General features: G+C 45.8%; 1 protein-coding gene across 1 annotated transcript; it reads left to right on the forward strand.

The window, feature by feature from the left end:
* Positions 1-367: 367 nt before the first annotated feature.
* Positions 368-14,359, forward strand: LOC140419739 (uncharacterized). The gene is made up of 2 exons (XM_072503674.1): positions 368-467; positions 7,525-14,359. Exon 2 carries the CDS (start codon positions 7,900-7,902, stop codon positions 9,127-9,129), a length of 1,230 nt encoding a protein of 409 aa, XP_072359775.1. The 5' UTR covers positions 368-467; positions 7,525-7,899; the 3' UTR covers positions 9,130-14,359.
* The last annotated feature ends 283 nt before the right edge of the window (positions 14,360-14,642 follow it).

A 14,642-nucleotide genomic window follows, 5' to 3' on the forward strand; every position in this document is an offset into this window, starting at 1 on the left:
GGATAGGGTGGAAGTGAGGGCTTAAGTGGGTTGGTGCAGATTTGATGGGCCGAATGGCCTCCTTCTGCACTGTATGTTCTATTTCCTCATGTGGCTCAGTGTCAATTGTTATTTTGCAACGTTTCTCTGAAATGTTTTATTCTGTTCAAAGCACAATATAAATACGAATTATTGACACTGCCCTGGACATATATCATTGTTCTGCCTCACAAATAAGAATTTGTAACTGAGTGAAAAAGTCTGATGCACATTCTGTCATGAACAAAACCTTTGCCCCCAACAATAATGGCAACTGAGCCTGCGCTCTGCTGCAACTGCCCCAATAAAGATGGCGGGTGCGCATGCGTACTACCCCAATCAAGGCGGTGAATGCGCACGCGCACGGCTACTAACACCCAATTAAGATGGCGGCTGCTGAGTTTAATCTGTGACAAAGCTCCAGCCCCCGCTCAGGTCCCCGGGCACCGGTAGGTTAATTTTCCGGGTTTTCGGTTTATATAACATGTTAACGAAGTATGTCTAACGATCCTCCTGATCCATCTCTCCCTCCGTATCGCCATTTCCTTTACGGATTGTGGATCCGAGAAAGAATCTTTTCTGCGTCGCCATTAGTCACACTGCGCATGCTTCACCAGCTCAGTCCCGCCTCCTCATTCACTCCGATTGGCTGGAGGGCCAGCCGCTCGCGACCGGTACTCCGACTCTGCCTCCTTACACTATTGGTCCAGTACTGCCGTCAATCATTCCCCGGGCATTGTGAGGTGTCAGGTGACAAAGAAGTGTCTGGGGGCGGGGTTGCGAAATATCGAGTGCGGCCCCAGAGCCGAATGTGAAAGAACAAAGAAAAGCACAGCACAGGACCAGGCCCTTCGGCCCGCCATGTCTGCACCGGCCATGCTGCCCGTCTAAACTAAAATCTTCTACACTTCTGTGGTCCGTATCCCTCTATTCCCACCCTTTTCATGCATTTGTCAAGATGCCCCTTGAATGTCATTATTGTCCCTGCTTCCACCACCTCCTCTGGCAGCGAGTTCCAGGCACCCACTACCCTCTGTGTAAAAAAAAAAACGTGCCTTGTACATCAACTCTAAACCTTGCCCCTCGCACCTTAAACCTGTGCCCCTAGTAATTGACCCCTCTACCCGGGGAAAAAGTCTCTGCTGATGCCCCTCATAATTTTGTAGACCTCTATCCGGTCGCCCCTCAACTTCCTCGTTCCAGTGAGAACAAACCAAGTTTATTCAACCTCTCCTCATAGCTAAAGACCTCCATACCAGGCAATATCCTGGTAAATCTCTTCTGCACCCTCTCTAAAGCCTCCAAATCCTTCTGGTAGTGTGGCGACCAGAATTGAACACTATAGAACATACAGTGCAGAGAAGGAGGCCATTCGGCCCATCGAGTCTGCACTGACCCACTTAAGCCCCCACTTCCACCCTATCCTGTAACCCAATAACCCCTCCTAACCCTTTTGGTCACTAAGGGCAATTTAGCATGGCCAATCCACCTAACCTGCACTTCTTTGTACTGTGGGAGGAAACCGAAGCACCCGGAGGAAACCCACGCAGACATGGGGAGAAAGTGCAGACTCTGCTCAGACAGTGACCCAGCAGGGAATCAAACCTTGGACCCTGGCGCTGTGAAGCCACAGTGCTATCCACTTGTGCTACCGTACTATGCAAGTGTGGCCTAACTAAGGTTCTATACAGCTGCAACATGACTTGCCAATTTTTATACTCAATGCCCCGGCCAATGAAGGCAAGCATGCCATATGCCTTCTTGACTACCTTCTCCACCTGTGTTGCCTTTCAGTCACCTGTGGACCTGTACACCTAGATCTCTCTGACTTTCAATACTCTTGAGGGTTCTACCATTCACTGTATATTCCCTACCTGTATTAGACCTTCCAAAATGCATTACCTAACATTTGTCTGGATTAAACTCCATCTGCCATCTCGCCACCCAAGTCTCCAAACGATCTGCATCCTGCTAGAACATAGAATATTACAGCGCAGTACAGGCCCTTCGGCCCTCGATGTTGCGCCGACCTGTGAAACCACGCTAAAGCCCATCTTCACGATTCCCTTATTGTCCATATGTCTATCCAATGACCATTTGAATGTCCCTAGTGTTGGCGAGTCCACTACTGTTGCAGGCAGGGCATTCCACACCCTTGCTACTCTCTGAGCAAAGAACCTACCTCTGACATCTGTCCTATATCTATCTCCCCTCAATTTAAAGGTATATCCCCTCGTGCTAGACATCACCATCCGAGGACTGTCCACCCTATCCAATCCTCTGATCATCTTGTATGCCTCAATTAAGTCACCTCTTAACCTTCTTCTCTCTAACGAAAGCAGCCTCCAGTCCCTCCGCCTTTCCTCATAAGATCTTCCCTCCATACCAGGCAACATTCTGGTAAATCTCCTCTGCACCCTTTCCAATGCTTCCACATTCTTCCTATAATACGGCGACCAGAATTGCACGCAATACTCCAAATGCGGCCGCACCAGAGTGTTGTATAGCTGCAACATGACCTCATGGCTCCTAAACTCAATCCCTCTACCAATAAAAGCTAACACTTCTGCACTGTAAATTCTATGAAAATTCTATGAAAAAATTCTATCTATGAAACACACTGTACGCCTTCTTAACAACCCTCTCAACCTGGGTGGCAACTTTCAGGGATCTATGTACATAGACACCGAGATTTCTCTGCTCATCCACACTGCCAAGAATCTTACCATTAGCCCAGTACTCTGTCTTCCTGCTATTCCTTCCAAAATGAATCACCTCACACTTTTCTGCATTAAACTCCATTTACCACCTCTTAGCCCAGCGCTGCAGCTTATCTATGTCCCTCTGTAACTTGTAACATCCTTCCGCACTGTCCACAACTCCACCGACTTTAGTGTCATCTGCAAATTTACTCACCCATCCTTCTACGCCCTCCTCCAGGTCATTTATAAAAATGACAAACAGCAGTGGCCCCAAAACAGATCCTTGTGGTACACCGCTAGTAACTGAACTCCAGTCTGAACATTTCCCATCAACCACCACCTTTTTGTCGTCTTCCAGCTAGGCAATTTCTGATCCAAACTGCTAAATCACCCTGAATCCCATGCCTCTGTATTTTCTGCAGTAGCCTACCGTGGGGAACCTTATCAAACGCTTTACTGAAATCCATATACACCACATCAACTGCTTTACCCTCATCCACCTGTTTGGTCACCTTCTCAAAGAACTCTATAAGGTTTGTGAGGCACGACCTACCCTTCACAAAACCGTGTTGACTATCTCTAATCAAATTATTCCTTTCCAGATGATTATACATCCTATCTCTTCTAAACCTTGCCAAGATGTTTCCCACAACAGAAGTAAGGCTCACTGGTCTATAGTTACCGGGGTTATCTCTACTCCCCTTCTTGAACAAGGGGACAACATTTGCTGTCCTCCAGTCTTCTGGCACTATTCCTGGAGACAAAGATGACTTAAAGATCAAGGCCAAAGGCTCAGCAATCTCCTCCCTAGCTTCCCAGAGAATCCTAGGATAAATCCCATCCGGCCCAGGTGACTTATCTATTTTCACACTTTCCAGAATTGCTAACACCTCCTCCTTATGAACCTCAAGCCCTTCTAGTCTAGTCGCCTGAATATCGGTATTCTCCTCGACAACATTGTCTTTTTCCTGTGTGAATACTGACGAAAAATATTAATTTAGCACCTCTCCTATCTCCTCGGACTCCAAGCACAACTTCCCACGACTGTCCTTGACTGGCCCTACTCTTACCCTAGTCATTCTTTTATTCCTGACATATCTATAGAAAGCTTTAGGGTTATCCTTGATCCTACCTGCCAAAGACTTCTCATGTCCCCTCCTGGCTCTTCTTAGCTCTCTCTTTAGGACCTTCCTAGCTAACTTGTAACTCTCGAGCGCCCTAACTGAACCTTCATGTCTCATCTTTACATAAGTCTCCTTCCTCTTGACAAGTGTTTCGACTGCTTTAGTAAACCACGGTTCCCTCACTCGACCACTTCCTCCCTGCCTGACAGGTACATACTTATCAAGGACACGCAGTAGCTGTTCCTTGAACAAGCTCCACATTTCCATCGTGCCCATCCCCTGCAGTTTTCCTCTCCACCCGATGTATCCTAAGTCTTGCCTCATCGCATCATAATTGCCTTTCCCCCAGATATAACTCTTGCCCTGCGGTATATACCTATCCCTTTCCATCACTAAAGTAAACGTAATCGAATTGTGGTCACTATCACCAAAGTGCTCACCTACCTCCAAATCTAACACCTGTCCTGGTTCATTACCCAGTACCAAATCCAATATGGCCTCGCCTCTCGTTGGCCTATCTACATACTGTGTCAGGAAACCCTCCTGCACACATTGGACAAAAACGGACCCATCTAATGTACTCAAACTATAGCGTTTCCAGTCAATATTTGGAAAATTAAAGTCCCCCATAACAACTACCCTGTTGCTTTCGCTCCTATCCAGAATCATCTTTGCAATCCTCTCCTCTACATCTCTGGAACTTTTCGGAGGCCTACAGAAAATCCCTAACAGAGTGACCTCTCCTTTCCTGTTTCTAACCTCAGCCCATACTACCTCAGTAGACGAGTCCTCTTGACAGTCCTCATTGCTATCCGCAATTCCACCAACCTTTGTTACGTCCGCAAACTTACTAATTGGACAAGTTACTTTTTTCTCCAAATCATTTATATATACTACGAAGGTCCCAGCACTGATCCCTGCGGAACACCACTAGTTACAGCCCTCCAATCAGAAAAGCAGCCTTCCATTGCTACTCTCTGCCTTCTGTGACCTAGCCAGTTCTGTATCCATGAAACAATGAACATTCTCCACTCTCACTATTCATCACTTCCGGCTTCTCTCCACAAACAAGCTCATTGAGACCGGGGGGGGGAGGGGGGGAGAGACACTGACGCAGTGACAATGTCACTGAGTTAGTCATCCAGAGAGACAAGAGAATGTTCTGGGAGCATGGGCTCAAATCCATTAAATTAATATAATCTGGAATTTAAGGTTAGTCTCAGTGATGGTGACAAAGGTTATGCTGCAGCTATACAAAACCCTGGTAAGACCCCACTTCGAGAACTGTGAGCAGTTCTGGGCACCACACCTTAGGAGAGATATTTTGGCCTTGGAGGGAGTGAAACATAGGTTTAATAAAACAATAGCTGGATTACTCGGCTTAAGTTAGGAGGAGAGATTACACAAATTATGCCTGTTTACATGAGAATTTAGATGTTTAAGGTGTGATCTGTTTGAAGCATTTAAGATATTAACAGGGAAATACAGGATAGATAAAGATAAACTATTTCCACTGGTTGGAAATTCTAAAATTAGGGGCATTGTCCAAAAATCAGGGCTAGACCGTTCAGGAGAGATGTTGGGAAGAACTTCTTCACACACGGGGTGGTAGAAATTTGGAACTCTCTCCCACAAACAGCAATTAAGTCTGAGAGAGATAGATTTTCTTCAGCGAAGGTATTAAGGCATATGGAGTTAGGCCACACATTAGCCATGCTCTTATTAAATGGTGGGAAAGGCTCAAGGGGATGAATGGCCTACTCCAGTTCTTATGTTTCTCTTTGTATTGGATTCTGTGAAATTCAGACAACAACGCTATGACAGGGAAAGAGTCCAGATTAGAACCAGTTAGTCCGAGCTGCAAACCATCCCTCCAGATCCTTGCCCTTCATTTATTTAATGAAGGCCAAGGCAATAGTTGGATTATTGAAAGACTTGATGGAGTTGTTGGATCCCATTTTTTGGGTCGCATGACATAATTCATTGCCCACAACCTTGCGCTGCCTTTGAATGGGGCAGCACGGTTGCATTGTGGATAGCACAATTGCTTCACAGCTCCAGGGTCCCAAGTTCGATTCCGGCTTGGGTCACTGTCTGTGTGGAGTCTGCACATCCTCCCCGTGTGTGCGTGGGTTTCCTCCGGGTGCCTCCCACAGTCCAAAGATGTGCAGGTTCGGTGGATTGGCCGTGATAAATTGCCCTTAGTGTCCAAAATTGCCCTTAGTGTTGGGTGGGGTTGTTGACCTTGGGTAGGGTGCTCTTTCCAAGAGCCGGTGCAGTCTCGATGGGCCGAATGGCCTCCTTCTGCACTGTAAATTCTATGTTATCTATGTAAACTTCATCAAAGCCTCAAAGCTTCGTTTATGTTGCTGCCAGAAAGTCCTCACTTCCTCCTGGAGCCAGATGCCGCCTCGCCTTGCCCATCTCCAGGACTTTCTGGCGATCTTTCAAGTTGTGGAAGCAAATGATTAGAGGCCTGGGATGAAAACTATCCCTGAGCCTCAAAGACAGGATACGACGTGCCCTTTCTAATTTGAAACGGCCAGGCTTCACATCCAGCTTGTGAAAACGTGGCAGCCGGCCTTCGAAGAACCTAACGGGAGCCTTACCCTCCACACCTTCTGACAGGCGATAACTCGGATGTTCTTTCTCCGACCCTCGGTCCTCCAAGTCCTCCAGGACCTCCTCCACGCCACTCGGTTGGTTTTCAAAGGATTGAATTCTTGCCTCCATCGAGGAGGCATCTTGCTGAATGTTCAGGATTCTCTCCTCCTGATCATTGAGCCTCTTCATGGCGTTTTGCAGCTGGGCCACATGAGCTCACAGATATTGAGTCAGCACACTCCGCCTCTGGTCAGTAACACGGAGAATGTCGGCAGTCATCATTTTTCCCGTCTCCCAGAGCCCCGGAGAGCGAGATCTCCCGAGAGTCAGGCCGCTATGTTGAAAAGGCGGCTCAATGGGCACTGAATCCACCTGCTGTGATGCAGGTGTCGAGGGTTACGGAAACTGGCAGGAAAATGGAGAGAAAGCCGCGACGAGAAGGGATTTCTTTACTCGAGGTGCAGCTTTGGAATTCTCTACCCCAGAGGATATTAGAGCCTCAGTCATCAAGTATTTTCAAGACACAGATTGATGGGTTTCAGGGCAGCATGGTGGCTCAGTGGTTAGCACTGTGGCCTCACGGCGCCGAGGTCCCAGCTTCGATCCTGGCTCTGGTTCACTGTCCGTGTGGAGTTTGCACATTCTCCCCGTGTTTGCGTGGGTTTCGCCCCCACAACCCAAAAATGTGCAAGCTAGGTGGATTGGCCACGCGAAATAGATATTGAAGACATCGAGGGATATGGGGGATAGTGTGAGGAAAACGGTGCTGAGATAAATCAGCCAATGATCCCATTGAATGGTTCAGGCTTGATGGGTCGAATGGCCAACTGCAGCTCATATTTGTTGTGATCTCCTGGACAGGAAGCAGTGAGCACGGATCTGTCAAACAGCCTGAATCAGCACTTTCAGAAGAATAGGGAGGGTGAATATGAGGTACAGCAGAGTGAGAATGGAGGGGGATTGTGTGGGATGGAGATTTACAGCTTTTGGAGAACGAGAGAGGAAATAATGTGCCATAGGAACTAGAATTGTCTGTTCTGAATTACTTGATGACTTTTGTAATTTTTTTTTTAAAGGTTATTGGAAGAGGAGGAATTACAGACAGAAGTCTCAAATATCAAGTCTCAATATGACAAACTCACTCGATTCCTTCTGATCTGAATATCATTGGGCTCTGAATATCATCGGCGAGAAGGAGAAATGTTTGTCCGATCTTTCAGCTTCCAAAAGATTTTAAACGTAAGTGTGACTGGAAAAGCACCGAGACCCACACAACACACACCCGAGTGAGAGTGTTCCAGTGAACTGACTGCGGAAAGAGATTCAACCAGATACACAGACTGAAAAAACATCACACCATTCACAGTGAGGAGAGACAGTGCACATGTTCTGAGTGTAGACAAGGCTTCCACTGATTGTCCAATCTGGAGAGACACGAGAAGACCCAAAACATGGAGAAACCGTGGAAATGTGGGGAATGTGAGAAGACATACAGAGTCCCATCTGAGCTGGAGGTTCATCGACGCAGTCACACTGGGGAGAGGCCATTCACCTGCTCTCAGTGTGGGAAGGGATTCACACAGTTACCTTACCTGCAGGCACACCAGCGAGTTCACACTGGGGAGAAGCCATTCACCTGCCCTCTGTGTGAGAAGGGATTCACTCAGTTATCAAGTCTGCAGTCACACCAGCGAGTCCACACTGGGGAGAAGCCATTCACCTGCTCTCAGTGTGGGCAGAGATTCCGTGCTTTATTCACCATGCGGAGACATCAACGAGTTCACTCTGGGGAGAGGCCATTCACCTGCTCTCAATGTGGGAAGGGATTCAATCATTCAACCACCCTGCAGACACATCAGCGAGTTCACACTGGGGAGAGGCCGTTCATCTGCTCTCAGTGTGGGAAGGGATTCATTGATTCATCCACCCTGCAGAGACATCAGCGAGTTCACACTGGGGAGAAGCCATTCACCTGCCCCCTCTGTGGGAAGGGATTCACACAGTTGTCCAGCCTGCAGTCACACCAGCGAGTCCACACTGGGGAGAAGCCATTCACGTGCTCTCAGTGTGGGCAGAGATTCCGTGCTTTATTCACCCTGCGGAGACACCAGCGAGTTCATACTGGGGAGAGGCCATTTTCCTGCTCTCAGTGTGGGAAGGGATTTGCTCAGTTATCCACCCTGCAGTCACATCAGCGAATTCACACTGGAGAGAAGCCATTCACCTGCTCGCAGTGTGGGAAGGTATTCAGTAATTCATCCACCCTGTGGAAACATCAGCGAATTCACACTGGGGAGAGGCCGTTCACCTGCTCTCAGTGTGGGAAGGCATTCAGTAATTCATCCGCCCTGCGGAGACATCAACGAGTTCACACTGGGGAGAGATCATTCATCTGCTCTCAGTGTGGGAAGGGATTCAGTGATTTTTCCATTCTGGAGAGACACCAGCGAGTTCACACTGAGGAGAAGCCATTCATCTGCTCTCAGTGTGGGAAGATATTTATTGATTCATCCACCTTCCAGAAACATCAACGAATTCACGCTCTGGAGAAGTCATTCACCTGCTCCGTGTGTGGGAATGGATTCACACAGTTATCCAGTCTGGAGACACAGCAGCAGATTCACACTGGGGAGAAGCCATTCACCTGCTCTCAGTGTGGGAAGGGATTACATAGAAAATAGGAGCAAGATGAGACCATTTGGCCCTTTGCCCCTGCTCTGCCATTCATTATGATCATGGCTTATCATCCAACTCAATAGCCTAATCCCGATTTCCCCATTATGTCCTTTGATCCCCTTCGCCCTCAGTTCTATATCTAACTGTTTCTTGAAAACATACAATGTATTGGCCTCAACTATTTCCTGTTGTAACAAATTCCACTGACTCGCCACTCTCTGGTTGACAAAATTTCTCCTCATCTCTGTCCTAAATGGTCTCCCGTATCCTCAGACTGCGACCTCTGGTTCTGTACACTCCCACCTTCGGGAAAATCTTTCCTGCATCTACCCTGTGATGATAATGATAATCGCTTATTGTTACAAGTAGATTTCAAATTAAGTTACTGTGAAAAGCCCCGAGTCGCCACATTCCGGCGCCTGTTCGGGAGGCTGGTTCGGGAATTGAACCGTGCTGCTGGCCTGCCTTGGTCTGCTTTCAAAGCCAGCGATTTAGCCCTGTGCTAAACCAGCCCCCTGTCAAGTCCTGTTAGAATATTATGGGTCTCTATGAGATTTCCCCCCCCCCTCATTCTTCTGAATTCCAGTGACTACCATCCTAACTGATTCAATCTCTCAAACGTCAGTCCCACCATCCCACAAATCAGTCTGGTAAACCTTCGCTGCACTCCCTCTAGAGCAAGAACATCCTTCCTCAGGTAAGGATATAAAAACTGCACACAATATTCCAGGTATGGCCTCACCAAGCCCCTGTATAATTGCAGCAAGATATCTTTGCTCCTGTATTCGAATCCGCTCACAATCAAGGCTAGCATATTGTTTGCCTTTTTTACCGCCTGCAGTAGCTGCATGCTTACCTTCAGTGACTGGTGTACGAGGATACCAAGGTCTTGTTGCATGTTCCCCTCTCCGAATTTATGGCCATTCAGCTAATCGTCTGCTTTTTCATTTCTCCAAATTATACTGCATCTGCCTGTATACTAATTTGAAAAATACTCATTAATTCCTCCTCTTTGTTTCCTGTCTACCAACCAGTTTTTTCCCCATCTCAATACACTACCCCTAATCCCATGTGCTTTAATGTTACACACTAATCTCTTTTGCGGGACTTTGTCAAAAGCTATCTGTCCAAATATACCACATCTACTGGCTCCCCCTCATCAACTCTACCAGTTATACCCTCAAAGAATTCCAGTAGATTTGTCAAGCATAATTTCCCGTTCATAAATCCATGCTGACTCTGTCCGACCCTGCCACTGTTTTCAAAATGCTTTGCTAGAAAATCTTTGAAGATGGATTCTAGAATTTTGCCCACTTCCGATGTCAGGTTTACTGGTCTATAATTCCCTGTTTTGTCTCAATATCTCTTTTTAAATAGTGGAGTTACATAAGCCACCTTCTAATCTGGAGGAACTGTTCCAGAGTCTATGGAATCCTGCAAGGTGACCACCAATGCATCCACTATTTCTAGAGCCACTTTCTTAAGCACTTTGGGATGCAGATTATCAGGCCCTGGGGATTTATCAGCCTTCAATCCCATAATTTTCCCAACATCATTCCTCTACAATTATTGATCTCCTTCAGTTCCTCCCTCTCACTAAATCCTGCGTTCCCCAACATTTCTGGTGTCTGATTTGTGCGCTCATTTGTGAAGACAGAATCAAATTATGTATTTATTTGCTCAGCCATTTCTTTGTCCCCTATTATACATTCCCCTGTTTCTGACTGTAAGGAATCTACATTTGTCTTCACCAATCTTTTTCTCTTCACATACCTATAGAAACTTTTACAATCAGCCTAACGTCCTGTTTTATGCCATTACCAACATCACCACTACAGTTTTGGGTCTGTATACAATGCCCACTTTTTTTTTTTGCCCCTTGGTGTTTCTCTGCTCTACCCATACAGATTCCACATTGTCGGAGCTAATATCCTTCCTCAGTATTGTCTTAATTTTCTCTTAAACCATGGGCGGCACGGTAGCACAGTGGTTAGCACTGTTGCTTCACAGCGCCAGGGTCCCAGGTTCGATTTCCGGTTTGGATCTGCACATTCTCTCCGTGTCTGCTTGGGTTTCCTCTGGGTGCTCCGGTTTCCTCTCGCAAGTCCCGAAAGACGTGCTGTTAGGTGAATTCTCCCTCTGTGATCCGAACAGGCGCCGGAGTGTGGCGACTAGGGGATTTTCACAGTATTGCAGTGTTAATGTAAGTCTACTTGTGACGAGAATAAAGATTATTATTAACCGGCACAGCCACTCCACTGCCTTTTCCTTTTTGTCTGTCCTTCCTAAATACTGAATATACTAAGTTCCCATCCCTGGTCATCCTGCAGCCATGTCTCCATAATCCCGATTATCTCACACCCGTTTACATCTATTTGCGTGATTCACTCGGTTATGCCGTCTGCAGTCACACCAGGGAGTTCATACTGGGGAGAGGCCGTTCACCTGCTCTCAATGTGCGATGGGATTTTGTAATTCATCACACTTTCTGAGACACCAACAAGTTCACAACTGATTACAGGGATTGGATTCTGCTGTTGTTGTTTCTGTTCTCAATTACATCCAGGACTCCATGTTGTTCATTCTGTTGGTCAATGGGGATGGTCAGAGGGTTTCTTTCTGCTGGACTGGCCGGTCTCATAACTTTGCCTCCAGTGGTCTGATTCTCTCTGAGCCTTATTGCGAATAGTGGGTGCCTGGAACTCGCTACCGGAGGAGGTGGTGGAAGCAGGGGCGATAGTGACATTTAAGGGGCATCTTGACAAATCCATGAATAGGATACGGACCCAGGAAGTGTAGAAGATTGTAGTTTAATCAGGCAGCATGGTCGGCACGGGCTTGGAGGGCCGAACGGCCTGTTCCTGTGCTGTACATTTCTTTGTTCTTTGAATATCTGGTTGCACATTTCACAAGGATCAAAGAGTGTTTGGAGGTTAGAAGATGTTTCATTCCCATTTCTGTTTGGAAATCCCAAAAATCATGCCACATTGCCATGAAGATGGGCTACGGTGGTTACATTGTTCTTTTGTTTAATTTATCTTGGTGCTTCTCACAGAAGAAAACTATCAGGGTATGAGGAGCAAGTTATCTGAGGTGCACTGGGAAACTACATTAAATAGTATGGTGGGAGACAGGCAATCACCAATATTTAAGGAATTATTACAGATTTACACGGGGATCGGTTAGCTCAGTTGGCTGGATGGCTGGTTCGTGCTGAGTGACACCAACAGCACAGGTTAAATTCCCATACTGGCTGTGGATAGCCATGGTCTGTGTCAGTATTCATGATCCACATCCTCCACCCACCTCGACATCTCCCACATCAGCATCTCCTTCTATTCCCTTTTTACTTCATGTATATATCTAGCTTTATATTCAATTTATTCATGCATATATCTAGCTTTACATTCAATTTATTCATGCTGTTCACCTCAACCACTCGCTGTGGTCGTGAGTTCCACATTCTCACCACTCGCTGGGTAAGGAGGTTTCTACTGAATTTCCTATTGGATTATTGAATCCCTTCATAATCAGAAAGATTCCATCAGGTCACCCATCAGACTTCTCTTTTCCAGAAAAAAGCAGCCCCAGCCTTTCCTGAGTGTTAAATGCTCTCAGTTCTGTATATTATGAATCTTTGTTACACCTTCTCCAGTGCCTCTATTTCCTTTTTCTAAATGGAGATCACCAATGTTGACAGAGCTCCCAGTGTCGTCTAACCCTGGGTCTAAACAAGTTGGACATTTCCTCCGTGCTTTTCAATTCTATCCCTCTGGAATGGAACCCTATATATGGGCCCCACACTTTAGGAAAGATGTGAAGTTCTAAGAGAGGGTGTAGAGGACATTTACAAGAATGGCACCAGAGATGAGGGACTCCAGTTAGTTGGAGTGACTGGAGCAGCTGAATTTCTCCCCTGAGATCACAGCATCTGGAGGGTGGGGAATGGGGCCATTCAGCCCTTTGGGACCGTGTCGGTTCCCTGTGGAGGAAGCCAGTCTGTCCATTGCCCCGTTCTTTCCTCAAATCCCTGTGGGTTTATTTCTCTCAGTGCCTGTCCAATTTCCTATTGAAATCCTTCCGTCATCTCTGCATCTCCTACCCTCATAGGCAGTAGGTTCCAGGTTGTCACCACTCCCTTTACATGTACACAAGGCTCCTAGAGCATAGAGGAGTCTATTTGGCCCATTTTCCCCATGCCAGCACGGAGGAAATGTTCGACTATTTTGTTTTCTTTTTCAGAATGCATCAAATTCCCTTTGGACGTTACAGTCCAGTGGGATTCCAGCACCATTTATAGACAGTGCATTCCAAATCACAACAACTCGCTGTGTTTTAGAACAAATAATTGTGCATATGGTGTGTCTGGAGGTTCACAGAGTATTCAAAATGGTGTCAGCACCGTGGTTATTACATAAAATTGATACACAATCTTATCAATGATTTTGGTAAGGACACCGAGTGTAATATATTCTAGTTTGCGAACAATTAGAACAATTGTACATTTCCAAAAAACCTCTCCCGACCACTGAACCTCCTAAAGTGTTTTAAAGCCAATGGAGTACTTTCGAAACATATTCACTGTTGTAATGTAGGAAGCTGTAAGTATGCATGTGTGATCACATTTAGTTTTAAAATTGCTATTTTCATAGTGTATTCACTGTCATTAGTAACAAGGTCAAGGAAGCCCTTTTATACCTCTAACATGTAGCTTCCTGCAGTCATTTAACCTTCTGTACCTTTTCTATATTAACTATGTATTGATTTCATAGCAAAAAACAATAATTAAATTCATGATTATTCAGTAGTGAACATTGATTATCATTAGTGAATTGGTGTATTAGGTAATTATCGTGTGAAGACTAGATCTTTATTTTTAAAACTAACACTAGATCTTTATTTTAAAAAATAACACTATCAACCAAAATGTTTCCAGAAACTGCAGAGCTATCAGAATTTGTTTGAAAAATAAATGACTCTATAATTTTGAGAAGTTACTGGATGTGGTGATACGCCTGTAGATAATATTACATGTACTCAGCAGTGTGACCTCACACCAGGTGGCGTCAGGCATCAGTCAGGTGACATCCAGCTACCAGCAGAAGGTTGTAAGGCATACACAAGGCCAGTCGCACATAAGGCTAGTTCCAAGAGAGTCCAATGTAACTCTGTGATAACTTGGTCTGTATAGCATTACCACGTGTACATTAATAAATCATTGTTCTGGCTAAGTCACCAGCAGTTCTGTAGAATCATTGCAAGAATAGATCATAGAACACAACACGATACATCATATTCTGCCAAGACAATGTGGGCTAGGCAGTGATGTAATGGTATTGTTACTGGGCTAGTAATCCGGAGACCCAGGTTAATGCTCTGGGGATCTGGGATATAATCTGCTTATGACAGATGGTGACATTGAATAAAAGTCTCAAATTAAAAGTCTAATAATAACACTGTTGATTGTTGTAAAAACCCATCTGATTCATTAATGTCCTATTGGAAATATGCTCTCCTT

This window comes from Scyliorhinus torazame, chromosome 5 (genome assembly GCF_047496885.1).
Source record: "Scyliorhinus torazame isolate Kashiwa2021f chromosome 5, sScyTor2.1, whole genome shotgun sequence".
NCBI classification, from domain to species: domain Eukaryota; kingdom Metazoa; phylum Chordata; class Chondrichthyes; order Carcharhiniformes; family Scyliorhinidae; genus Scyliorhinus; species Scyliorhinus torazame.